Here is a 27,891-nt window from a genome sequence, read left to right as displayed (position 1 = left end):
CCTACAGGTAAAGGGAAATACATCTTTGACTTTGGCTGTGAGCAGCATGGTGAATACCTTCAGATCGAACAGGTAAATCCCAGGAAGGAACAGTAGTTGACACCATTCCATGGCAAAGCTAGGTATTTACAGCTGGGACTAACTAGTGACTTGCACAGTCGCCACTATATGTGGTCCTGGGTCAGTAAATGTCTTGTGTTGTCCAGTGATGTGTTGTGAAGAGGATCGGGAAATTAAACCAGTCCATGATTGTTGTGTATGCAATAATTGTTAGACTGAATACTGTTTAACTCCAAAAGGTATGACCTTGGCTCTGCTTTATTAAGACCCAAAGTGACTAATATACAAAATGGCTGGCCTTTTATACTTGGGCTGCACACACGTGCATGCAGCCCAATGGCCTCCAACAGTGACGCCATCTAGTGGCTAGTGAATCCAAAAGTACATACATGACAATACTCTCCTCTGAGATATTAACACAGTCTTTTACAAATTGAGACGGTCCAGTGTTTTATGCTCCCGGGTTGAATGTCTTAGTTCAACTCCAGCCTTGGGTGAGTGTTCAGAGTCTGTTGTGATTGGTGGCTGGGTGGCTGACCTGGTGGGAGTGGCAATGGCCATGTCAGGGATTGAAAGTCCATTTTCATTGAACATGTCAGTGATTGAAAGTCCCGATTCACTGATGACTGGGGGTAGGTTGGTTGGTCGTCGATTGTCTCTTCCTCCGACTGTTCCGGTTCGTCTGTGTGCCGCAGCTTTGTCTGATCCATATGTTTTCTGCACGTTTGTCCATTTTTGAGCTTGACAATAAATATTCTGTTGCCCTCCTTGGCCATGACAGTACCAGCGATCCACTTGGGACCCTGACTATAACTCAGGAATATACAGGATCATTTACAGAAATATCTCGTGACACAGCTGCGCGATCGTGATACCCTTGCTGACTTTGTCTTCTATATTCAACATGATTATTCAAGTCAGGTGTACAAGAGATAGCTTGGTCTTAAGACCTCTCTTCATCATTAGTTTAGCAGGCGAGACCCTGGTAAGCGTGTGTGGTCTTGTCCTGCAACTAAGCAATATGCATGACAGGCGGGTCTGCAGTGACCCTTGGGTTACTCGCTTCATACTCTGCTTTATGATTTGAACAGCACATTCTGCTTGTCCATTGGATGCAGTTTTGAACGGTGCTGACCTTACATGTTTGATACCATTGAGTTTCATGAACTCTTGAAACTCCTGACTGGTGAAGCGCGATCCGTTGTCGCTAACAGTGATGTCGGGCAGACCATGTGTCGCGAACATGAAGCTGAGATTCTCAATGATAGCTGTGGATGTGCTGGATGACATGATTATACACCCCAGGAAGGGACCTGCAAAGTCGATGTGGATCCTGGACCATGGTTTGGACGGCCACGACCACAGACTCAGCGGCGATTCCGCTGGTGCTTTGCTGAGCTGCATGCAAGTGTTGCACTGATGCACACATGATTCCTCAGTCAATTCCCGGCTACCATACATGAGACCTGGCGATGGCTTTCATCATTACAATGCTGGGATGTGTGCTATGTAGCTCACGTACAAATTTCTCCCTTCCTTTCTTGGGCATAACAACATGATTGCCCCACAGTATACAATCCGACTGAATCGACAGTTCGTCTTTGCAACGAATGTAAGGTTTGGTCTCCTCGCACATTTGCTTGGGTATGGCAGACCTTTGAGGATGCAACTCTTCACCACTGATAAAATCGGGTCCTGGCTGGTCCAGGTCTTAACTTGTTGAGCCATGACAGGCGATCCTTCACTGAAAGAAGCATCCATAACTAACAATAGGTCCGCCGGTTGTGGCATTTCCACCTCCGGTGTGGGCAACGGCAGATGGCTCAAAGCATCGGCACAATTCTCGGTGCCAGGTCTATAGCGAATGACAGTCATAACCGGATAATGTCAGCGCCCACCTCTGGATGCATGATGAAGCATTGGTATTGATACCTTTGTTTTCAGAGAACAGTGAAATGAGCGGCTTGTGATCTGTCTCCAGTTCAAACCGAAGACCAAACAGGTACTGATGCATCTTTTTAACCCCATACACACAGGCTAGTGCTTCTTTCTCTACCATGCTGTAGGCTCTTTCCACTTTAGACAAACTTTTTGAAGCATACGCAACTGGTTGTAATTTACCTGACTCATTAGCTTGTTAGAGTACGCAACCAATTCCATATGACGAAGCATCACAGGCCAATACTAAACGTTTACATGGGTAATAATGTACCAGCAGCTTGTTGGAGCAAAGCAGATTCGTGGCTTTCTCAAAAGCTCTGTCTTGAGACGCACCCCACACCCAGTTGTGCCTTTTCTTAGCAGCATGTGCAGTGGTTCTAACAAGGTGCTCAATTTAGGTTGGAAGTTACCGAAGTAGTTGAGTAGACCCAGGAACGAACGCAGCTCCATCACATTCTGCGGCTTGGGTGCATTCTTGATGGCCTTGGTTTTCGCGTCCGTGGGCCTCATGCCATCAGCAGCAATTTTCCTCCCCAGGAATTCGACCTCTGGTACCATGAAGACGCACTTCGAGCATTTCAGTCTGAATCCCAGACGATGTAGAACCTCTTCTAGGTTGTTCAGATGTTCCTCGGAGTCACGACCTGTGATCAGGATGTCATCTTGGAACACGACGGTTCTGAGAACAGACTTCAGTAGACTCTCCATGTTCCTCTGAAATATTGCTGCAGCCGAGTGAATTCCAATAGGGCACCTGTGATAAATAAACAGTCCTTTATGCGTGTTAATGCATGTAAGTCTCTGACATCTCGACCAGCTCTTGTGTCATGTAGGCCGACGTCAAGTCCAGTTTGGTGAACGACTTCCCCCCCCACTAGCGTTGCAAACAGCCATCAGCCTTCGGTAATGGGTACCATGTTGATCGTAGCCTTGTAGTCTCCACAGATTCTGACAGTGCCATCATTTTTCAGCACAGGAACAATGGGGCTGGCCGATTCATTAAATTCAACCAGTGATATGATCCCTTGACGCTGGAGTCTGTCCAGTTCGATTTCGACCTTCTCCCTCATCATATACGGAACTGTCCGAGCTTTATAATGGACGGGTCTTGCATCCGAGTTCATGTGGATCTGCACCTTGGCTCCCGTGAAGTTGCCGATGCCTGGTTCAAACAGCGAGGGAAACTTGCTCAGTACTTGGGCACATGTATCTTTCTCTGACGACAACGCCTTGATGTCGTTCTAATCGCATCTGATTTTTTCAAGCCAGTTCCTGCCGAAGAGCATTGGGCCATTGCCTGGGACAATCCTTCGCGGTAACTCGTGAACCGCACCGTCATACGACACTTTAATTGTGGCACAGCCAATCACCGTTATGAGTTCTTTGCTGTACGTGCGCAACTTGGCATTGACTGGACTCAGCCTGGGCCTCACCGCCTTAGTATCCCACAACTTGTCGAATGCCCTCTGGCTCATTATCGATTGACTCGCCCCCGTGTCCAGTTCCATCGATACCGGCACCCCATTAAATTTCACGTTGATCATTATCGGTTTGCTCTTAGTTAGGAACGAGTACAGTCCATACACTTCCTCCACTGGTATCTCGGATTGCGTATCCGGATCAGCTGTCGCAGCACGCTTGCTCACCTGCGGACACTCTCGCTGGAGATGCCCCACTCTCCGACAACTATATTGCTTAAATCGGCACTGCTGATGCCGGTGATTTCCCCCACAATGCCAACGTGGAGAAATCAGATGCATTCCCGCTGGCGGACTTTGGGCAGCCACAGATTTCATGTACGCAGGCGGGTAGGATCTGCCATGTGCCGCTCTGTTGAACGCCGAATCAATGATTTTACAGTACTTGCCAAGTTTCGCTTTTTCACTGATACCTGCTTTGGACTTCGATTCATCGTCATGCATGACTGAGCAATCATGATGGCCCTGTTCAAGTCCAACGTCTCCACTGCCAGTGGTTTGCGTAGGATCACCTCGTGGTTGATGCCGATTACAAAGAAGTTCCGCAGCATGTCTGCCAACACAGTCCGAACTTACACGGTCCCGCTAGACGCCTCAGGTCGGCAACGAATTCCGCCGCATTCTGACCCTCTGAGCGAACGTGCATGTAAAATCTGTATCTCGAGATGATGATGCCTTCGTCTGGCTTAAGGTGGTCCTGTACCAGTGTACACAATTCTTCATACGTCTTCTCTGTTGGACTCACAGGCAGGAGTAGATTCCTTATCAGACCATAAATTTTTGGGCTGCAAACCGTGAGGAACACCGCCCGGCGCCGATCTGCGTCACCGACCTCCTCCATTTTGTTGGCCACGAAGAACTGGCTCAAACGGCTCACAAAATCTACCCAATCTTCTCGTTCCACAAATCGGCCCAACAATCCAATTGTGCTAATTTTTGCATGCAAAGGTTCTTGTTGCCTCATCGCCAAATGTTGTGTGTGCAATAACTGTTAGACTGAGTACTGTTTAACTCCAAGAGGTATGACCGTGGCTCTGCTTTATTAAGGCCCAAAGTGAGTGATATACAAAATGGCCAGTCTTTTCAGTGATGCCATCTAGTGGCTAGTGATCCCAAAAATACATACATGACAATGATATAAACACACAACCCCATTTCAGGAGGCTGGGAGTGAGCGGGGCAGGAGACCAACAGCGAGAGGGGCAGGGAGAGTGGGCGGAGCGGGGGGAGGCAGTGAGCGCGGGGGGTGGGGGGGTGGGGCATACAGTGAAGGGGGGAGGGCAGTGTGTGGGGGGGTGGACAGTGAGGGGGGGGACACCGACAGCGAGCGGCGGGCGGGGATACCGACAGCAAGCCGGGGGGGGAGGGGAGGGGCGGGGACACCGACAGTGAGCAGGGGGGGGGAGGGGCGGGGACAGTGAGCGGGGGAGGGGGGCGGAGCGGGGACACCGACAGTGAGCGGGGGGGGGAGGGGCGGGGATACTGACAGTGAGCAGGGGGGGGGAGGGGCGGGGACAGTGAGCGGGGGAGGGGGGCGGAGCGGGGACACCGACAGTGAGCGGGGGGGGGAGGGGCGGGGATACTGACAGTGAGCGGGGGAGGGGGCCGGGGCGGGGACACTGACAGTGAGCAGGGGAGGGGGGGCGGGGACACCGACAGTGAGCAGGGGAGGGGGGCGGGGACACCGACAGTGAGCAGGGGAGGAGGGGGCGGCGACAGCGACAGTGAGCGGGGGAGGGGGGGCGGGGACACCGACAGTGAGCAGGGGAGGGGGGCGGGGACACCGACAGTGAGCAGGGGAGGAGGGGGCGGCGACAGCGACAGTGAGCGGGGGAGGGGGGGCGGGGACACCGACAGTGAGCGGGGGGGGGAGGGGCGGGGATACTGACAGTGAGCGGGGGAGTGGGCCGGGGCGGGGACACTGACAGTGAGCAGGGGAGGAGGGGGCGGGGACACCGACAGTGAGCGGGGGAGGGGGGCGGTGACACCGACAGTGAGCAGGGGAGGGGGGGCGGCGACAGCGACAGTGAGCGGGGGAGGGGGGGCGGGGACACCGACAGTGAGCGGGGGAGGGGGGCGGGGACACCGACAGTGAGCGGGGGAGGGGGCTGGGACACAGACAGCGAGCGGGGGAGGGGGGGCGGGGACACAGACAGCGAGCGGGGGAGGGGGCGGGGACACAGACCGCGAGCGGGGGAGAGGGGCGGGGACACCGACAGCGAGCGGGGGAGGGGGGGCGGGGACACCGACAGCGAGCGGGGGAGGGGGGCGGGAACACCGACAGCGAGCGGGGGAGGGGGGCGGGGGGTGGGGACAACGACAGTGAGCGGGACAGGGCGGTGGAATCGGCAGCATTCTGGTGAACTTGAGTCAGGGTGATGTGGAGAATGTATCTTCGCTGATTGCAGCTTCTCTCGTTGCCAGGCTTGTGATGAGAGCAGGAGGAGTTTGAAGCCAGCAGCTTCCAGTCCTGACACCCTGAGCCCACTCCCCACAGGGCCTTTGATTTTCACCAAGGCCAGTGCAGCATGTGATTGTTGCAGTGTTGCTCACTGTGTTTCTTGCATGTTGCATGAGTCACTGATACATGGGAGGGAGGGCTGATAGCGATTGCTTAGTGCGAGCTGTGATGTCCTGGAGATCCATACTAACAAGGCAGGTGTGCACTAATGTGGTTCACGTTCCACCCTTCAACCCCCACCTCAGCTCTCTGTCCTCTCTGTTCTTTCACCACTGGCTGAATGAAAGCCCAGCAGGACTCTGCCTTCACCCAATGAAAGCCCAGCAGAACTCTGCCCTCGCCCAATGAAAGCCCAGCAGGACTCTGCCCTCGCCCAATGAAAGTCATCAGCCCTCGCCCAATGAAAGCCCAGCAGAACCTTGCCTTTGCCCAATGAAAGCCCAGCAGGTCTCTGCCCTCGCCCAATGAAAGCCCAGCAGGACTCTGCCCTCGCCCAACGAAAGCCCAGCAGGACTCTGCCCTCGCCCAACGAAAGCCCAGCAAGACTCTGCCCTCGCCCAATGAAAGCCCAGCAGAACTCCTCGCCCAATGAAATCCCAACAGAACCCTGCCCTCGCCCAATGAAAGTCAAGCAGAACCCTGCCCTCGCCCAATGAAAGTCAAGCAGAACTCTGCCCTTGCCCAATGGGAACCAAGCAGAATATTTTAGATCTGGTAATGTGTAACGAGTCTGGATTAATTAATGATCTTGTATTGAAGGATCCTCTTAGCAAGAGTGATCATAGCATGGTAGAATTTCAAATTCAGTTTGAGGGTGAGAAAGCTAGGTCTCAAACTAGTGTCCTGAACTTGAATAAAGGTCATCACAAAGGTATGAAGGCAGAGTTGGTTAAAGTGGACTGGGAAAATAGATTAAAGGGTTAGACTGTAGAAAAGCAGTGGCAGACATTTAACAAGATATTTCATAGCTCTCAGCAAAGATATATTCCAGTGAGAAATAAAGATGCTAAGAGAAGGATGAACCATCCATGGCTAACTAAGGAAGTAAAGGATGGTATCACATTGAAAACAAAGGACAGTGGAAGGCCAGAAGATTGGGAAAGTTTTAGAAACCAGCCAAAGGACAACTATAAAAAATGATAAAGACAGAGAAGATAGATTATGAGAGTAAACGAGCAAAAATATAAAAACAGACAGTAAGAGCTTCTACAGGTATATAAAAAGGAAGTGAGTAGCTAAAGTAAATGTTGGTCCTTTTAGAGGATGAGACTGGGGAATTAATAATGGGAAACAGGAAAATGGCAGAGACTTGGAACAAATATTTTGTATTAGTCTTCATGGTAGAGGACACTAAAAAATCCCAATAATTGATAATCTAGGAGCGACTGCGGGACAGAGGGGGAGACTTAAAATCACTATCACGAGAGATAAAATGTTATGTTCTGACCACAGATGAGACTGCACACAGGGAGGTTAAAGTCACAGTGACCTCAGTCTTTATTAAGACACTCCAGAGTGAGGAACAGGCCTTAGGGGCCAGCTTATATATAGTGCTCCCAAGGGATGCTAGGATCCCTTGGGACTTCAGGGGATGCACTCCCTGGTGGCGGAACATGGGAGTGCATGCTTTACAGATACACACCATAAAGTACTCTGCAAACTAATGGGACGAAAGGTAGACATGTTCCCTGGACCCGATGGCCTGCATCCTAGGGTCTTAAAAGGCTGCAGAGATAGTGGATGCATTGGTTGTAATCTACCAAAATTTCCTGAATTCTGGAGAGATCCCAGTGGACTGGAAAACCACAAATGTAACGCCCCTATTTAAGAAAGGAGGCAGACAAAAAGCAGGAAATTATAGACCAGTTAGCCTAACATCTGTCATTAGGAAAATGCTGGAGTCCATTATTAAGGAAGTAATAGCAGGACATTTAGAAAATCAGAATGCAGTCAGGCAGAGTCAGCATGGTTTTATGAAAGGGAAATCATGTTTGACAAATTTGCTGGAGTTCTTTGAGGATGTAACAAGCAGGGTGTATAAGGGGGAACCAGTGAATGTGGTGTATTTGGATTTCCAGAAGGTATTCGATAAGGTGCCATATAAAAGGTTACTACACAAGATAACAGCTCACGGGGTTGGGGGTAATAAATTAGTGTGGACAGAGGATTGGCTAACAAACAGAAAACAGAGCGTCGGGATAAATCAGTCATTTTCAGGTTGGCAAAATGGAATTAGTGGGGTGCCACAGGGATCAGTGCTGGGGCCTCAACTATTTACAATCTATATTAATGACTTGGATGAAGGGACAGAGTGTAACATAGCCAAATTTGCTGATGATACAAAGATAGGTGGGAAAGCAAGTTGTGAGGAAGATGCAAAGAATCTACAAAGGGATATAGAGAGGCTCAGTGAGTGGGGAAAAATTTGGCAGATGGAGTATAATGTGAGGTTATCCACTTTGGCAGGAAAAATAAAAAAGCAAATTATTATTTAAATGAGGAACGATTACAAAATGCTGCAGTACAGAGGGACCTGGGGGTCCTTGTGCATGAAATACAAAAAGTTAGTATGCAGGTACAGCAAGTAATCAGGAAGACAAATGGAATGTTGGCCTTTATTGCAAGGGGGATAGAGTATAAAAGCAGATAAGTCCTGCTACAACTGTACAGGGTATTGGTGAGGCCACTCCTGGAGTACTGCGTACAGTATTGGTCTCCTTATTTAAGGAAGGGTATACTTGCATTGGAGGCAGTTCAGAGAAGGTTCACGAGGTTGATTCCTGAGATGAAGGGATTGTTTTTTAAGAAAGGTTGAGCAGATTGGGCCTATACTCATTGGAGTTTAGAAGAATGAGAGGTGATCTTATTGAAACATATAAGATTCTGAGGAGGCTCGACAGGGTAAATGCAGCGAGGATGTTTCCCCTCGTGGAGGAATCTAGAACTAGGGGGCATTGTTTTAGAATAAGGGTCACCCATTTCAAACGGAAATGAGGAGGAATTTCTTCTCTCAGAGGGTGGTGAATCTGTGGAATTCTCTGCCCCAGAGAGCTGTGGAGGCTGGGTCATTGAATATATTTAAGGTGGAGATAGACAGATTTTTGAGCGATAAGGGAATAAAGGATTATGGGGAGCGGGCAGGGAAGTGGAGCTGGGTCCATGATCAGATCAGCCATGATCTTATTGAATGGCGGAGCAGGCTCGAGGGGGCAGGTAGCCGACTCCTGCTCCTATTTCTTATGTTCTTACGTAATCTGTAACCCTGCCTTTGCCCAATGGAAGCCAAGCAGAACCCTGTCTCCTTCCAATGGAAGCAGCAGAACTCTGCCCTTGCCCAGTGAAGGGCCAGCAGAACTGTCCGTTTGCCCCACCCCCTCCCTGGTGTTGCCCAGCCGGCCTCCCAGAGACAGGGAGTGAAATGGACACGGTGAAACAACAGTGGGAAACGGCAGACACATTCCCGCCATCCCATGCAGATCAGCTCAGCTCAGCTCAGATCAGATGAGACAACCATCCAGCATTAAAAGGACAAGCACTGTTTGAACAGTGGGTGAAAACATGCTTTAAATGGAGACAGCTCTGTCGCACACAGTTTGGCCACTGCTTCTGATTTGTCCTTTTCAGATCCTTTTTGTCTTCCGAGTGATTCCCCATTACAGATACTAATCTTCAAAATGTCCTGCTCTCTCCCATTTTTATCACGCTTCTCTTACCCGAATAAATCATCAACTCTCGGGCAAATGTGGTGCTATATTTTTTTCAGCGTCGCCTGGTCCAAACAAATGAATGAAGTGCCATTTTATATCATCTGCTTTAAAATACAGGTATAACAGTATTGTCCTCTGCAGAGTGAAACATATAAATACAGGTACAACAGTATTGTCCTCTGCCGAGTGAAACATATAAGAACATAAGAAATAGGAGCAGGAGTAGGCCATATAGCCCCTCAAGCCTGCTCCGCCATTCAATAAGATCATGGCTGATCTGATCATGGACTCAGCTCCACTTCCCTGCCCCCTTCCCATAACCCTTTACTCCCTTATCGCTCAAAAATCTGTCTGTCTCCACCTTAAATATATTCAATGACCTAGCCTCCACAGCTCTCCAACATCGGGAACATTCTTCCCGCATCTAACCTGTCCCGTCAGAATCTTCCCGTCAGAATCATATATGTTTCTATGAGATCCCCTCTCATCCTTCTAAATTCCAGTGTATAAAGGCCCAGTCGATCCAGTCTCTCCTCATATGTCAGTCCTGCCATCCCGGGAATCAGTCTGGTGAACCTTCGCTGCACTCCCTCAATAGCAAGAACGTCCTTCCTCAGATTAGGAGACCAAAACTGAACACAATATTCCAGGTGAGGCCTCACTAAGGCCCTGTACAACTGCTCCTATAATCAAATTCCCTAGCTATGAAGGCCAACATACCATTTGCCTCCTTCACCACCTGCTGAACCTGCATGTCAACTTTCAATGACTGATGTACCATGACACCCAGGTCTCGCTGCACCTCCCCTTTTCCTAATCTGCCACCATTCAGATAATATTCTGCCTTCGTGTTTTTGCCACCAAAGTGGATAACCTCACATTTATCCACATTATACTGCATCTGCCACGCGTTTGCCCACTCACCTAACCTGTCCAAGTCACCCTGCAGCCTTTTAGCGTCCTCCCAGCTCACACTGTCACCCAGCTTAGTGTCATCTGCAAACTTGGAGATATTACACTCAATTCCCTCATCCAAATCATTAATGTATATTCTAAATAGCTGGGGTCCCAGCACTGAGCCCTGCGGCACCCCACTTGTCACTGCCTGTCATTCTGAAAAGGACACGTTTATCCCGACTCTCTGCTTCCTGTCTGCCAACCAGTTCTCTATCCACGTCAGTACATTACCCCCAATACCATGTGCTTTAATTTTGCACACTAATCTCTTGCGTGGGATCTTGTCAAAAGCCTTTTGAAAGTCCAAATACACCACATCCACTGGTTCTCCCTTGTCCACTCTACTAGTTACATCCTCAAAAAATTCTAGAAGATTTGTCAAGCAGGATTTCCCTTTCATAAATACATGCTGACTTGGATCGATCCCGTCACTGCTTTCCAAATGTGCTGCTATTTCATCTTTAATAATTGATTCCAACATTTTCCCCACTACTGAGGTCAGGCTAACCAGTCTATAATTACCTGTTTTCTCTCTCCCTCCTTTCTTAAAAAGTGGTGTTACATTAGTTACCCTCCAGTCCATAGGAACCGATCCAGAGTCGATAGACTGTTGGAAAATGATCACCAATGCATCCACTATTTCTAGGGCTACTTCCTTAAGTACTCTGGGATGCAGACTATCAGGCCCTAGGGATTTATCGGCCTTCAATCCCATCAATTTCCCTAACACAATTTCCCGCCTAAGAAGGATTTCCTTCAGTTCCTCCTTCTCACTAGACCCTCGGTCCCCTATTTCTAGAAGGTTATTTGTGTCTTCCTTCGTGGAGACAGAACCAAAGTATTTGTTTAACTGGTCCGCCATTTCTTTGTTCCCCATTAAAAATTCACCTGAATCTGACTGCAAGGGACCTACGTTTGTTTTCACTTATCTTTTTTTTTCACATATCTATAGAAGCTTTTGCAGTCAGTGTTTATGTTCCCAGCGAGCTTTCTCTCTATTTTCCCCCTCCTAATTAAACCCTTTGTCCTCCTCTGCTGTATTACAAACTTCTCCCAGTCCTCAGGTTTGCTGCTTTTTCTGGCCAATTTATATGCCTCTTCCTTGGATTTAACACGATCCTTAATTTTCCTTGTTAGCCACGGTTGAGCCACCTTCCCCGTTTTATTTTTACTCCAGACAGGGATGTACAATTGTTGAAGTTCATCTATGTGATCTTTAAATGTTTGCCATTGCCTATCCACCGTCAACCCTTTAAGTATCACTCGCCAGTCTATTCTAGTCAATTCACGTCTCATACCATCGAAGTTACCTTTTCTTAAGTTCAGGACCCTAGCCTCTGAATTAACTGTGTCACTCTCCATCTTAATAAGAAATTCTACCATATTATGGTCACTCTTCCCCAAGAGGCGTCACACAACAAGATTGCTAATTCGTCCTTTCTCATTACACATCACCCAGTCTAGAATGGCCAGCCCTCTAGTTGATTCCTCGACATATTGGTCTAGAAAACCATCCCTAATACACTCGAGGAAATCCTCCTCCACCGCATTGCTACCAGTTTGGTTAGCCCAATCAATATGTAGATTAAAGTCGCCCATGATAACCTTTATTGCACGCATCCCTAATTTCTTGTTTGATTTTACTCTGGATATGATAAAACAGTACATGTAAGACAACTTGCAATGTTGTTGACCTTTATATTGGTTGGTTGAGGTTGAGGTGGAGGGGATTAGCGGGGCGCCAGGTGAACCATTTGCCTCGGGCGCCAATTACCCTCGCGCCGGCCCTACTTACTGTACAGGTTTTTTCATCTTTAAATAATTTAAACTCTTAACACTGGTAAAAGCAAGCCTTCTGCCTTTACCAGGCATGCGAATTTCACGGGCATTCGCTGGGCAGAAATTGGGCAAATAGCCCGACTCTCCGCCCGTGGATGCCCTTTCCCATGGATGCGGATGATCTGTCAAAGTTTGGGGGTTGGCGCATGCGTTTCACGTGCGAAAACCCGGAATGTGCACAGCCCCTACCACGTATGCATCATATACACGCCCACAGGGGCTGCAAATTACGGGCCGATAGAAATGCAAGTTGTTGTTGGGCTGTGTGCTGTGATGTGTTCTGTATTGCTCGGGTTTCTCCATGAACAATGTGCATTCCATCTCGGGGAATAGATAAGCAGACTGAGTCAGGGAACGGAGAGTTTGGCGTGTGGGCTGGAGGGGGTTACAGAGATAGGAAGGGGCGAGGCCATGAAGGGATTTAGACACAAGGATGAGAATGTTAAATTTTAGGGGTTGGTGGACTGGGAGCCAACGTAGGTGAGGAAAGATAGGGCGCTGATTAAGCAGGACTTGGTGTGGGATAGGATACGTACAGCATATACATTATTGAGTGTGGGATATTACTAAAGTTATTACTGATCTCCCTATGGCAGGACAAAGCTGAAGACGAGATGGAGGAGGAAGAATCCGTAACCGTGACCGTACTGAAGTGGAAAGCAGAGAAGATCTCAGACTTGACATTGTATTCCCCAAGTGAGTCCAACAAGCCTCGGTGGCAGGGTGGCTCGGCACCTTGGGTGGGTGTGTGATGTCTACCTGAATCCATTGCCATGTCAAGTAAATCCAATGGGGAATTCAGGGGAAACCTCTTTACCCAGAGAGTGGTGAGAATGTGGAACTCGCTGTTACAAGAGCGGTTGAGGTGAATAGCTTAGATGCACTTAAAGGAAAGCTGGATAAACACATGAGGGAGAAGGGAATAGGAGATGCTAATAGGGTGAGATGAAGAGGGGTGGGAGCATAAATTCTGGCAAGGTCCCACACAAGAGATTAGTGTGTAAAATCAAAGCACATGGGATTGGGGATAATGTACTGACGTGGATAGAGAACTGGTTGGCAGACAGGAAGCAGAGAGTCGGGATAAACGGGTCCTTTTCAGAATGGCAGGCAGTGACTAGTGGGGTGCCACAGGGTTCAGTGCTGGGACCCGTTATTTACAACATACATCAATGATTTAGATGAAGGAATTGAGTGTAATATCTCCAAGTTTGCAGATGACACTAAACTGGGTGGCGGTGTGAGCTGTGAGGAGGATGCTAAGAGGCTGCAGAGTGACTTGGATAGGTTAGCTGAGTGGGCAAATTCATGACAGATCAGTATAATGTGGATAAATGTGAGATTATCCACTTTGGTGGCAAAAACAGGAAGACAGAATATTATCTGAATGGTGACAGATTAGGAAAAGAGGAGGTGCAACGAGACCTGGGTGTCATGGTACATCAGTCATTGAAGTTTGGCATGCAGGTACAGCAGGCGGTGAAGAAGACAAATGGCATGTTGGCCTTCATAGCTAGGGGATTTGAGTATAGGAGCAGGGAGGTCTTACTGCAGTTGTACAGGGCCTTGGTGAAGCCACACCTGGAATATTGTGTTCAGCTTGGTCTCCTCATCTGAGGAAGGATGTTCTTGCTATTGAGGGAGTACAGCGAAGGTTCCACCAGATTGATTCCCGGGATGGCAGGACTGACATATGAGGAGGGACTGGATCGACTGGGCTTGTATCCACTGGAGTTTGGAAGAATGAGAGGGGATCTCATAGAAACATATAAAGTTCTGACTGGATTGGACAGGTTAGAGGCAGGAAGAATATTCCCGTTGCTGGGGAGTTCCAGAACCAGGGGTCACAGTCTAAGAATAAGGGGTAAGCCATTCAGGATCGAGATGAGGAGAAACTTCTTCACTCAGAGTGGTTAACCTGTAGAATTCTCTACCGCAGAAAGTTGTTGAGGCCAGTGCATTAGATATATTCAAAAGGGAGTTAGATATGGCCCATAAGGCCAAAGGGATCAAGGGGTATGGAGAGAAAGCTGGAAAGGAATACTGAGGTTGAATGATCAGCCATGATCTTAATTGAATGGCAGTGCAAGCTCGAAGGGCCGAATGGCCTGCGCCTGCACCTGCACCTAATTTCTATGTGGCCCACCCAACGGAGCTGGTCGAGCATGGTCAGTGCTTCGATGCTGGGGATGTTGGCCTGATCGAGGACGCTAACATTGGTGTGTCTGTCCTCCCAGGGGATTTGCAGGATCTTGCGGAGACATCGTTGGTGGTATTTCTCCAGCGATTTGAGGTGTCTGCTGTATATAGTCCACATCTGAGCCATACAGGAGGGCGGTATCACTACAGCCCTGTAGACCTAAGCTTGGTGCCAGATTTGAAGGCCTGATTCTCGAAAACACTCTTCCTTAGGCGACTGAAGGCTGCGCTGGCACACTGGAGGCGGTGTTGGACTTCGTCATTGATGTCTGCCCTTGTTGACAGTAAGCTCCTGAGGTACGGAAAGTGGGCCACGTTGTCGAAGGCCGCACTCTGGATTTTGATGACCGGGGGGGCAGTGCTGTGTGGTGGGGTCAGGTTGGTAGGGGACCTTTGCCTTACGGGTGTTTAGTGTAGGGCCCGTGCTTTCGTACATTACCATGATTTCAACATCCTGTGCCTTTGATCAGGGATGATTGACAGCTCTGTCCTCTGGAACGCACAGCCTGAAACATTACAGAGGGACTGTCTCATGACTTCAGCTGTTGGTAAGATCCAGACTGCATTGTGAACTGAGCTTTGCTTCACCCATATATAAAATGGCACTGTGAAGAGCTTACAAACGCCTCTTCCATCCAAAGGCCCTGCTACCTGTTAAGCTGTATAAGAAATACAACCTAAAAAAGGTCATTTTATCCTCTGGACCAATTTATTGTTTTAAATACTGAACTCTCACCCTCTGGCTGTGCCTCACTGCCCCTGGGTATTACTCAACCTGAAAATAGATCAATAATATCGAGTGCACAGGACAGAAACAGCCAATTCACGTCTCATACCATCAAAGTTACCTTTCCTTAATTTAAGGACCCTAGTCCCTGAATTAACTGTGTCACTCTCCATCTTAATAAAGAATTCTACCATATTATGGTCACTCTTCCCCAGGGAGCCTCGCACAACAAGATTGCTCATTATACAACACCCAGTCTAGGATGGCCAGCTCTGTATTTGGTTCCTCGACATATTGGTCTAGAAAGCCATCCCTAATACACTCCAGGAAATCCTCGTCCACCGCATTGCTACCGGTTTGGTTAGCCCAATCTATATGTAGATTAAAGTCACCCATGATAACTGCTGTACCTTTATTGCTCGCATCCCTAATTTCTTGTTTGATGCTGTCCCCAACCTCTCTACTACTGTACACAACTCCCACTGGCGCTTTCTGCCCTTTGGTATTCCGCAGCTCCACCCATACCGATTCCACATCATCCAAGCTAATATCCTTCCTTACTATTGCGTTAATTTCCTCTTTAACCAGCAATGCCACCCCGCCTCCTTTTCCTTTCTGTCTATCCTTCCTGAATGTTGAATAACCCTGGATGTTGAGTTCCCAGCCTTGGTCACCCTGGAGCCATGTCTCCGTAATCCCAATTATATCATAATCGTTAATGGCTGCCTGTGCAGTTAATTCGTCCACCTTATTACGAATACTCGTCGCACTGAGGCACAGAGCCTTTAGGCTTGTCTTTTTAACATTCTTTGTCCCTTTAGAATTTTGCAGTAATGTGGCCTTGGGTTTCTCTGCCCTCCACTTTTACTATTCTCCTTTCTATCTTTTGCTTCTGCCCCCATTTTATTTCTCTCTGTCTCCCTGCATAAGTTCCCATCCCCCTGCCATATTAGTTTAAACCCTCCATAACAGCATTAGCAAACACTTCCCTCAGGACATTGGTTCCGGTCCTGCCCAGGTGCAGACCCTCCGGTTTGTACTGGTTCCACCTCCCCCAGAACAGGTTCCAATGTCCCAGGAATTTGAATCCCTCTCTCTTGCACCACTCCTCAAGCCACGTATTCATCTTAGCTGTCCTGCTACTTCTACTCTGACTAGCACATGGCACTGGTAGCAATCCTGAGATTGCTACCTTTGAGGTCTTACTTTTTAATTTAACTCCTAGCTCCCTAAATTCAGCTTGTAGGACCTCATCCCGCTTTTTACCTATATCGTTGGTACCTATATGCACCACAACAACTGGCTGTTCACCCTCCTCCTCCAGAATGCCCTGCAGCCGCTCCGAGACATCGTTGACCCTTGCACCAGGGAAGCAACATACCATCCTGGAGTCTCGGTTGCGACCGCAGAAATGCCTATCTATCCCCCTTACAATAGAATCCCCTACCACTATAGCTCTCCCACTCTTTTTCCTGCCCTCCTGTGCAGCAGAGCCACCCACAGTGCCATGAACTTGGCTGCTGCTGCCCTCCCCTGGTGAGCCATCTCCCCCAACAATATCCAAAGCGGTATATCTGTTTTGGGGGGAGCTGACTGCAGGGGACTCCTGTACTACCGTCCTACTCCTGCTCTGCCTGATGGTCACCCATCCCCTATCTGCCATTGTAACCTTTACCTGCGGTGTGGTCAACTCACTGAACGTGCTATCCATAACATCCTCAGCATCGCGCATGCTCCAAAGTGAATCCATCCGCAGCTCCAGTGCCCTCATGCGGTCTAACAGAAGCTGCAGCTGGATACACTTCCTGCACACACAGTCGTCAGAGGAACTGGAAGTGTCCCTGATTTCCCACATGGCACAGGAGGAGTATGACATGGGTCTGGGCTCTCCTGCCATGACTTAACCCTTAAAATAAGCTAATTTGGCAACAATGCCAAAGGTTTCTTACTGACAAGATAAGGAAAAAAAGATAAACTACTCACCAATCAACCAGCCAATCACTTACCCTCTTGGCTGTGACGTCACACTTCGTTTTCTTTTCCTCCCAGGTCAGGGAGTCAGCACTGGTGGGGAAAACAAGACAAAGCAACACCTCCCGCTCCCACTTGCTCGAACTCTCCCACCTATCAAACTCTTATCTTTGCACTCTGAGCACATTGTCCGCATGCCCGACTCGAGACTCCCAAAGCAAGTGCTCTTCTCGGAACTCCTACACAGCCAGCGAGCCTGAGGTGGGCAGAGGAAACGTTTCAAGGACACCCTCAAAGCCTCCTTGATAAAGTGCAACATCCCCTCTGACATCTGGGAGTCCCTGGCCAAAGAGGAAGTGCATCCAGGAAGGCGCTAAGGACCTCGAGTCTCGTCGCTGAGAACATGCAGAAAACAAGCGCAGGCAGCGGAAGGAGCGTGTGGCAAACCAGACTCCCCACCCGCCCTTTCCTTCAACCGCTGTCTGTCCCACCTGTGACAGAGACAGTAATTCCCGCATTGGACTGTCCAATCACCTGAGAGCTCACTTTTAGAGTGGAAGTAAGTCTTCCTCAATTCCGAGGGACTGCCTATGATGATGATGAGTGGGTACTCGTACATTGTCCGGGTCTCTCAAACTGGTGTTGCCTTCCACCAAGTGCACTTTAGTTAGCACCTCACACAAAGCCCTTGGAACTGACCTGTTCCACATATATCTCCCTGGCCCGGGTCCCATACACATTTTCAAAGCGAAATTGGATTTTTGGCGATAACAAATTAGAAGCCCATTTCCCACACCACCCATGTGGAGGAAGAATTAGGGCGGTAGGGGAAGCGGGTTGTAATATGCTGTCAGTTGTTTCGCACTGCCGCTGAAGTCAGATTTCACCCACTTTGTTTCCCAAACTCAATTTTGAAATTCAGTCGGGAAGGATGGCTTGCAATTTAACCCGAGTTATTTTGAAGTGTGTGAGTATGAGAAACATTCTCCTGATTGCCGGTGCATCCAGTGCTTTAACTTGGGGTTGTTATATGTGTAAACTTGTATTTGCTCTGTACAGCCACCAGAGGGCTCATCCCCTGGAGTACCAAGGGATCCCATAATCCCTTGGGAGCACAGGTATTTAAGGAGGCCTCAAGGTTGGAGAGGCGCTCTGGAGACCTGCAATAAAAGACTACGGTCACACTTTACTTTGAGCTCAGTGTTCAATCTGACTCTTTCTCCATATGTAACAACTGGTGATGAGATACAGATAGCAAACCCAAAGATGCAGAGAACAGTGGACATCCTGGAGAAATTCTCGGAGGGAGAGGATTGGGGAACTTTTGTGGAGCGACTCAACCAATACATCATGGCCAGCAACCTAGATGGGGAAGAGAACGCTGCCAAACGAAAGCTGATCCTCCTCACCGTCTGTGGGTCACCAACGTATGGCCTCATGAAAAATCTGTTCACTCCAGCGAAACCCATGGAGAAATCGTACAACGATTTGTGCACACTGGTCCGAGAGCATTTGAACCCGAAGGAAAGCGTTCTGATGGCGAGGTACCGGTTCTACATCTACAAAAGGTCTGAAGGCCAGGAAGTGGTGAGTTGTGTCGCCGAGCTGAGACGCCTTGCAGGACATTGCGAATTTGAAGGACATTTGGAGCACATGCTCAGAGACTTTTTCGTACTTGGGCATTGGCCACGAAACCATACTTCGCAAACTTTTGACTGTAGAGACCCCAACCTTGAGTAAGGTCAAAGCGATAGCCCAGGCGTTCATTGTCACCAGTGACAATACGAAGCAAATCTCTCAGCACACAAGTCCTGCTACAAGTACTGTGAACAAAGTGATGTTGTTTTCGAATCGTAACGTACAGGTAGGTCACATACCTGCAGCTGCACATCCGCAGATGTCTGAGTCCACCATCAAGGGTGATGAATGCAAGGCCATTAACACCTTGTTGGCGCTGCGGGGGTGATCATCGTTTCCATTCATGCCGATTCAAAGGGTACCTTTGCAAGGGCTGTGGAACAATGGGACACCTCCAATGAGTGTGCAGGCGAGCTGTGAAACCTGCAAACTACCATGTTGCAGAGGAGGACAGATCCACGGAGGATCACAACAAACCAGAGCCTCAGACCGAGGAGGCAGAGGTACATGGGCTGCACACCTTCACCACGAATTGTCCCCTGATAATGATGAATGTTGAACTAAATGGACTCCTGGTGTCCATGGAACTGGATACGGGCACGAGCCCGTCCATCATGGGCAAAAAGACTTTCGAAAGATTGTGGTGCAACAAGGCCTCATGGCCAGTCTTAACTCCAGTTCGCACGAAACTAAGAACTTACACAAAAGAACTGATCCCTGTAATCAGCAGTGCTACCGTAAAGGTCTCCTACGATGGAGCGGTGCATAAGCTACCACTCTGGGTGGTACCGGGCGATGGTCCCACGCTGCTCGGCAGGAGCTGGCTGGGAAAGATACGCTGGAACTGGGACGACGTCCGAGCGCTATCGCCCCGGTCTTAAATAAATTTTCTTCGCTTTCGAACCAGGCATCAGGAAATTCCAAGGAGCAAAAGTCCAGATCCACCTAATCCCGGGGACGCGACCCATCCATCACAAGGTGAGAGCAGTACCGTACATGAGGAGAGAAAGGGTAGAGATCGAGTTAGACCGCTGCAAAGAAAGGGCATAATTTCACCGATCGAGTTCAACGAGTAGGCCAGTCCTATTGTCCAAGTCCTCAAGGGAGACGGCACCGTCAGAATCTGTGGTGATTACAAGGTAACGATCAATTGTTTCTCCCTGCAGGACCAATACCCACTACCAAAGACCGACGACCTCTTTGCAACGCTGGCGGGAGGAAAGACGTTCACGAAGCTGGATCTGACTTCAGCCTACATGACGCAGGAACTGGCGGGATCATCAAAGGCCCTCACCTGCATCAACACGCAAAAAGATCTTTTTGTTTATAACAGATGCTCGTTTGGAATTCGATCAGCGGCGGTGATATTCCAGAGAAACATGGAAAGCTTACTGAAGTCGGTCCCCCACACCACGCTCTAAGTGCATTTTCCTGGCGCCTGAAGTGGAGTTCTTGGGAAGGAGGATTGCAGCGGACGGCATCAGGCCCACCAACTCGAAGACTGAGGCAATCGAGAACGCACCGAGGCCACAGAATGTGACGGAGCTGCGGTCGTTTCTGGGACTCTTGAACTACTTTGGTAACTTCTTACCAGGTCTCAGCACACTGTTAAAACCACTGCATGTCTTACTATGAAAAGGGGATGAATGGGTTTGGGGCAAAAGCCAAGAAAATGCCTTTGTAAAAGTGAGAAAATTGTTATGCTCAAACAAATTGCTTGAGTTGTATGATCCATGTAAGCATTTGGTACTAGCATGTGATGCGTCATCATATGGCATCGGGTGTGTATTGCAACAAGCTAATGATTTCGGGAGACTGCAACCGGTTGCTTATGCATCCAGGACTCTGTCTAAGGCTGAGAGAGCCTACAGCATGATTGAGAAAGAAGCGTTAGCGTGTGTCTTTGGGGTAAAGAAAACGCATCAATACCTGTTTGGGCTAAAATTGGAATTGGAAACTGACCATAAGCCACTTATATCCCTGTTCTCCGAGAGTAAAGGGATAAATATCAATGCATCAGCCCGTATCCAGAGATGAGCGCTCACGTTGTCCGCATACAACTAAGCCATCCGCCACAGGCCAGGCACAGAAAACTGCGCCGATGCTCTCAGTAGGCTGCCATTGCCCACCACTGGGGTGGAAATGGCACAACCTGCAGATCTAGCTATGGTTATGGAAGCATTTTAGAGTGAGTAATCACCCGTCACTGCCCGGCAGATCAAAGCCAGGACCCCTTATTATCTCTAGTCAAAAGCTGTGTGCTTCACGGGAGCTGGTCCAGTGTCCCAGTGGAAATGCAGGAAGAGATAAAGCCGTTCCAGCGGTGCAAAGATGAAATGTCTATACAAGCAGACTGCCTTCTGTGGGGCAATCGAGTAGTGGTCCCCAAGAAGGGCAGAGACATCTTCATCAATGACCTCTGCAGTCGTAATGATGAAAGCGATAGCCAGATCCCACGTGTGATGGCCCGGTATCGATGCGAACTTAGAGTCCTGCGTTCACAGATGTAATACATGCTAGCAGTTAAGCATTGTACCAAGGGAGGCGCCGCTAAGTTTATGATCTTGGCCCTCCAAACCGTGGTCCACGTCGACTATACAGGCCCGTTCTTGGTTAAAATGTTACTTATGGTTGTAGACGTGTATTCCAAGTGGATTGAATGTGAAATAATGTCAGCTAGCACGTCCGCTGCCACTACTGAAAGCCTGCGGGCCATGTTTGGTGCTCCCGGCTTACCCGATGTCCTGGTGAGCGACAACGGGCCATGTTTTACCAGTGCTGAGTTCAAAGAATTCATGACCCGTAACGGGATCAAACATGTCACATCTACCCCGTTTAAACCAGTGTCCAATGGTCAGGCAGAGAGAGCAGTGCAAACCATCAAGCAAGGCTTGAAGAGGGTAACTGAAGGCTCACTGCAGACTCGCCTATCCCAAGTCCTGCTTAGCTACCGCACGAGACCCCACTCGCTCACTGGGATCCCACCTGCTGAACTGCTCATGAAATGAGCACTTAAGACAAGGCTCTCGTTAGTTCACCCTGATCTACATGAACAGGTAGAGAGCAAGCGGCTTCAACAAAGTGCAGACCATGATAGCGCAAATGTGTCACGCGAGATAGAAATCAATGATCCTGTATTTGTATTGAATTACGGACAAGGTCCCAAGTGGCTTCCTGGCACTGTCGTGGCGAAAGAGGGGAGCAGGGTGTTTTGGATCAAACTTTCAAATGGACTCATTCACCGGAAACACTTGAACCAAATCAAACTCAGATTCACGGACTATCCTGAGCAACCCACCTTAGACCCTACCTTTTTTGATCCCCCCAACATACACAGCAGTGGCAACCGGCACCACGGTTGACCACGAAGCAGAACCCATCATCCACAGCAGCCCAGCAGGACCCAACACACCAGGCAGCCCAGCAAGGCCAGCTGCACAGCAGCCCAGCGAGGGCCCAACAAATGATTCAACAATACCAGCTTTCACACCGAGACAATCAACCAGGGCAAGAAGGGCCTCAGATCGACTCACATTGTAAATAGTTACACTATTGACTTTGGGGGGGAATGTTGTTATATATGTAAACTTGTATTTACTCTGTACAGCCACCAGAGGGCTCATCCCCTGGAGTCCCAAAGGATCCCTTAATCCCCTGGGAGCACAGGTATTTAGGGAGGCCTCACAGGTTGGAGAGGCACTCTGGAGACCTGCAATAAAAGACTACGGTCACACTTTACTTTGAGCTCAGTGTTCAGTCTGACTCTTTCTCCATACATAACAGGGGTTACGTTTTATTTTTTTACTGAGAAACCAGTGTGAGGAGCAGGACAGCAGAGAGGTTGTGCTAAATCAGGGAGCAGTGACAGGGGATCGGGCAATCACCTCGACTCTGGAACACTCTCCGGGGATGGAGCAGTGTTTATGAGAGTGATATTATTTCTGGTGATCCAAAGTGATGCTCCCCTAGTAATGTGCGTGGGACAGACTTGGGGATGTTTGTTATTTGTTCATGGGATGCGAGTGATGCTGACAAGACAATATTTATTGCCCATCCCTGTTTGCCCTGAGCATTGAGTCACCCATATCGTGTGGGGCTGGAGTTATTTGTCGAAGGATCCCTTCCTTGAAGGACATTACTTGGATTTTTAACAACAATCCCATAGCTTTCGTGGTTATCTTTCTGATATCCAAATATTGCCAGAGTGATTTAATTACATTTCATAATGTGCCATGATGTGTTTGGAAGTTATAACTTCTGGGCTACTAGTCCTGTATAATAACCATGAGCCTCCTGCCAAATAATTTAACCGTAATTCACCAGTAATGTCTGAGTTACACTCCCGATCCAATCTGGCGCTTGTTGGTAATGTGTCACGAGGTCACCTCACATCCTCTCTCCATTTTCCTGCTCAGAAACACAGCCCACATTCTCCACTTGATGGACATTACTGCCAGAATGAGTTCCTGCACCGCTTTCCCCGAAGTAACTTACCACTAAAGCGATCAACCGATCAATCGGGGAGATGGAGCGTCCCATCGCCGCTGTCAATTTTATAAACATCAGTGGAGATGAGGCCAGAGGCTGACATGATTGTAATTTAATTAAATGTCCATTCTCAGGGCGACATTGAAGGTTTACGAACTTGTTAAACTAGGGTGTGGGATTGAGCTCAGCTTTCCAGTAGCCCACTAATGTAACGCCCCTATTTAAAAAAGGAGACAGATAGAAAGCAGGAAACTATAGACCAGTCAGCCGAACATTTGTTGTTGGGAAAATGCTGGAGTCCATTATTAAGGAAGCAATAGCAGGACATTTGTAAAAGCATAATTCAATCAACCAGAGGCAGCATGGTTTTATGAAAGGGAAATCAATTTTGACAAATTTGCTGGAGTTCTTTGAGGATGTAACGAGCAGAGTGGATAAAGGGCAACCAGTGGATGTGGTGTATTTGGATTTCCAGAAGGCATTCAATAAGGTGTCATATAAAAGGTTACTGCACAAGATAAGAGCTTACAGGGTTTGGGGTAATATATTAGCATGGAGAGTAGATTGGCTAACTAACAGAAAACAGAGAGTCGGGATAAATGGATAATTTTCCGGTTGGCAAACGGTAACTAGTGCGGTGCCACAGGGATTGGTGCTGGGGCCTCAACTATTTACAATAAGAACATAAGAAATAGGAACAGGAGTAGGCCATACGGCCCCTCGTGCCTGCTCCGCCATTCAATAAGTTCGTGGCTGATCTGATCATGGACTCAGCTCCAGTTCCCTGCCCGCTCCCCATAACCCCTTATCATTTAAGAAACTGTCTATTTCTGTCTTAAATTTATTCAATGTCCCAGCTTCCACAGCTCTCTGAAGCAGCGATTTCCACAGATTTACAACCCTCTGAGAGAAGAAATTTCTCCTCATCTCTGTTTTAAATGGGCGGTCCCTTATTCTAAGATCATGCCCTCTAGTTCTAATCTCCCCTATCAGTGGAAACATCCTCTCTGCATCCACCTTGTCAAGCCCCCTCATAATCTTATATGTTACGATAAGATCACCTCTCATTCTTTTGAATTCCACTGAGTAGAGGCCAAACCTATTCAACCTTTTCTCATAAGTCAACCCCCTCATCTCCAGAATCAACCTAGTGAACCTTCTCTGAACTGCCTACAAAGCAAGTATATCCTTTCGTAAATATGGAAAACAAAACTGCACGCAGTATTCCAGGTGTGACCTCACCAATACCCTGTATAACTGTAGCAAAACTTCCCTGCTTTTATACTCCAGCCCCTTTGCAATACAGGCCAAGATTCCATTGGCCTTCCTGATCACTTGCTGTACCTGCACACTATCCTTTTGTGTTTCATGCACAAGTACCCCCAGGTCCCGCTGTACTGCGGCACTTTGCAATCTTTCTCCATTTAAATAATAACTTGCTCTTTGATTTTTTTCTGCCAAAGTGCATGACCTCACACTTTCCAACATTATACTCCATCTGCCAATTTTTTGCCCACTCGCTTAGCCTGTCTATGTCCTTTTGCAGATTTCGTGTGTTCTCCTCACACATTGCTTTTCCTCCCATCTTTGTATCGTCAGCAAACTTATCTACATTACACTCAGTCCCTTCTTCCAAGTCATTAATATAGATTGTAAATAGTTGAGGTCCCAGCACTGATCCCTGTGGCACAATCTATATTAATAACTTGAATGAAGGGACCGAGTGTAATGTAACCAAGTTTGCTGATGATACAAAGATGGGTGGGAAGCAAATTGTGAAGAGAACACCAAAAATCTGCAAAGGGATATAGACAGGCTAAGTGAGTGGGCAAACATTTGGCAGATGGAGTATAATGTTGGAAAGTGTGAAGTTATCTACTTTGGCAAGAAAAAAGCAAATTATTATTTAAATAGAGAGAAATTACAAAGTGCTGCAGTACAGAGAGACCTGGGGGTACTTGTGCATGAAACACAAAAAAGTTAGTATGCAGGTACAGCAAGTGAGCAGGAAGGCCAATGGAATGTTGGCCTTTTTCTAGCATGCTGTAGGCTCTTTCCGTCTTTGACAAACTTTTAGAAACATACGCAACAGGTTGTAGTTTAGGTCGACTCATTAGCTTGTTGGAGCACGCAACTATCTCCATATGATGAAGCATCACAGGCCAATACTAGACACTTACACGGATCATAATGTACTAGCAGCTTGTTAGAGCAAAGCAGATTAGTAGCTTTCTCAAAAGCTCTATCTTGAGATGCACTCTAAACCCAGTTGTCGCCTTTTCTTCGCAACATATGCAGTGGCTCTAATGAAGTGTTCAATCTAGGTAGGAAATTACCGAAGTAGTTGAGTAGACCAAGGAACGAACGAACGCAGCTCCGTCACATTCTGCGGCTTGGGTGCATTTTTGATGGCCTTGGTCTTCGAGTCCGTCGGCCTGATGTCGTCAGCAGCAATTTTTCTCCCCAGGAATTCGACTTCCGGTGCCATGAAGACGCACTTCGAATGTTTCAGTCTGAGTCCCAGTTTGTCCAGAAATAGAACCTATTCCAGGTTGTTCAGATGTTCGGCGGTGTCACGACCTATGACCATGATATAATCTTGGAACACGACGGTTCTAGAGACGGACTTCAGTAGACTCTCCATGTTCCTCTGAAATATGGCTGCAGCCAAGCAAATTCCGAAAGGATACCTGTTGTAGATAAATAGTCCTTTATGAGTGTTGATGCACGTAAGTTTCTTCAACGTCTCGACCAGCTCCTGTGTCATGTAGGCTGACATCAGATCCAGTTTAGTGAACGACTTCCCCCGGCTAATGTAGCAAACAGGTCATCAGCCTTCGGTAATGGGTATTGATCCTGTTTCGAAACTCGGTTGATCGTAACCTTGTAGTCTCCACAAATCCTGACAGTGCCATCACTCTTTAACACAGGAACAATGGGGCTGGCCCATTCGTTAAATTCGACCGGTGATATGACCCCTTCACGCTGGAGTCTGTCCAGTTTGATTTCGACCATCTCCCTCATCATGTATGGAACCACCTGAACTTTATGATGGACGGGTCTTGCATCTGAGTCCAAGTGGATCTGCACCTTGGCTCCCATGAAATTGCCGATGCCTGGTTCAAACAGCGAGGGGAACTTTCTCAGCACTTGAGCACATGAAGTATCATCCTCTGACGACAACGCTTTGATACCCCAAGCATACATATATGACACTTGCATTGGAGGCAGTTCAGAGAAGGTTCACGAGGTTGATTCCTGAAATGAAGGGGATGTTTCTTCTCTCAGAGGGTGGTGAATCTATGGAATTCTCTGCCCCAGAGAGCTGTGGAGGCTGGGTCATTGAATATATTTAAGGTGGAGATGGACAGATTTTTGAGCGAAACGGGAATAAAGGGTTATGGGGAGCGGGCAGGGAAGTGGAACTGAGTCCATGATCAGATCAGCCATGATCGTATTGAATGGCGGAGCAGGCTCAAGGGGCCAAATGGCTGACTCCTGCTCCTATTTCTTATGTTCTTAATGCCCAGGAGAAACATCTTGTGCTCTTGTCTATACCAGCACAAAGCGGATGGGAATGGAATTGCAGTTTTTAACTGTCTCCTTTTACCCTTACAGCATTCAAGGCTGAACTAAATGCCGATGAGCTGGTTACCGATGCGACAGAGTCCACTGATGTCCCTGCAGCAGATGCTAGTGCGACAGGCGGCCCTGCCACAGATGCCTCTGCGACAGACACCGTTGGAGCAATCATTCCTGCCACAGACGGACCGTCAACAGACATCGCTGAGACAGCTGCCCCTGAGACAGATGCCCCTGCAACAGACATCGCTGAGACAGCTGCCCCTGAGACACCTGCCCCTGAGACGGAAGCCCCTGAGACAGCTGCCCCTGAGACGGAAGCCCCTGAGACAGCTGCCCCTGAGACAGCTGCCCCTGAGACGGAAGCCCCAGAGACGAATGCCCCTGAGACAGACGCCCCTGAGACAGACGCCCCTGAATTGCTTGCCCCTGCAGCAGAAGGTGTTGAGATGGAGGCAGAGACCCCTGCTGAGGAGATGGCAGACTGAGGTTATGGAGAGAGAGAACAGACCCTGCACAGAGATCACCACCAATTACAGAAAAACACGCCCACAGACTGAAAATACTGACTGATTTACATCACCTGAAAAATATAGATAGCACAAAAAGCATGACTGGGTCTGCAGATTGCTTCTTGAAGGTGTTTTTAACAAGGAGAGCAAGTTTCCTGGTTGAGGTGTGTGCACTCGTGTGATTCATTATTTCATCTAAATTTATATCCTCAAAAATAAATGTTCGATATAAAGGTTTTTGGAAATTTTTCATTGTCATTGCAAAGAAATCCCACTCCTTGTAAATGCTACTCAGATGAATAAATGGAGCTTGTTGTCGCAGTTAGTTAAC

The 27,891-nt window shown here is 48.3% G+C and overlaps 1 protein-coding gene across 1 annotated transcript; it reads left to right on the top strand.

Moving 5' to 3' along the window:
* Positions 1 to 27,863, top strand: LOC139242695 (small ribosomal subunit protein uS3-like; the record flags this gene model as incomplete). Its single annotated transcript, XM_070870487.1, has 3 exons — positions 1 to 72; positions 13,040 to 13,139; positions 27,085 to 27,863. Coding segments are annotated over 3 exons (624 nt in total), but the record flags the coding sequence as incomplete, so codon positions are not given.
* Positions 27,864 to 27,891: the final 28 nt, after the last annotated feature.

The sequence above is a fragment of the Pristiophorus japonicus genome, unplaced genomic scaffold (genome assembly GCF_044704955.1).
Source record: "Pristiophorus japonicus isolate sPriJap1 unplaced genomic scaffold, sPriJap1.hap1 HAP1_SCAFFOLD_1450, whole genome shotgun sequence".
In the NCBI taxonomy this organism is placed as follows: Eukaryota; Metazoa; Chordata; class Chondrichthyes; family Pristiophoridae; genus Pristiophorus; species Pristiophorus japonicus.
This window is presented reverse-complemented; position numbering and strand designations above follow the sequence as displayed.